The sequence below is a fragment of the Merops nubicus genome, unplaced genomic scaffold (assembly GCF_000691845.1).
Source record: "Merops nubicus isolate BGI_N331 unplaced genomic scaffold, ASM69184v1 scaffold46169, whole genome shotgun sequence".
In the NCBI taxonomy this organism is placed as follows: domain Eukaryota; kingdom Metazoa; phylum Chordata; class Aves; order Coraciiformes; family Meropidae; genus Merops; species Merops nubicus.
Genome location: NW_008632578.1, coordinates 4,567 through 4,975, shown reverse-complemented (window position 1 = coordinate 4,975; position 409 = coordinate 4,567). Strand labels below are relative to the sequence as shown.

Sequence of the window (409 nt, the reverse complement as noted above, 5' to 3'; positions counted from 1 at the left end):
GGCGTGGGCGGTCGGCTGGCCACCGTCACCGTCAACAAGCAGCAGTACGAGAGCAGCGGAGCCTCCATCCACGCCCTCAGCCTCCACATGCAGGACTTTGTCAAGATCCTGGGTGAGCACGGGCACCCCGGGTGGGCACGGACATCTCTGGGTGGGCACGGGAGACCACAGCTCAGGGTGGTGCAGGGCACTGCTGCCAGCCTGCCTCGGCACCCCCTGCTGTCCCTGCACCCCAACCCTATTGTGCCTGGGAAGCGAAAGTGATGGGGTGGCCCAGCAGAGCAGCGGGGTGAGGCATCCTGGTGGAACTGGTGTGGGGGTGGGCTATTCTCCCACCAGTTTGTCCCAGCAGGCCGCACCAGCTCCCCCGGGTGCCCTGACGGGTAGGAGCCGGCCGGAGTACCCGCGG

General features: G+C 67.7%; 1 protein-coding gene across 1 annotated transcript in view; it reads left to right on the top strand.

The window, feature by feature from the left end:
• Positions 1–3: 3 nt before the first annotated feature.
• PCYOX1L (prenylcysteine oxidase 1 like) overlaps positions 4–409 on the top strand; it is a gene marked incomplete at its 5' end in the record, with an annotated part of 2,440 nt that continues 2,034 nt past the window's right edge. The window contains 1 exon segment of the mRNA XM_008947948.1: positions 4–112. Coding sequence (XP_008946196.1) covers positions 4–112 — 109 coding nt within the window.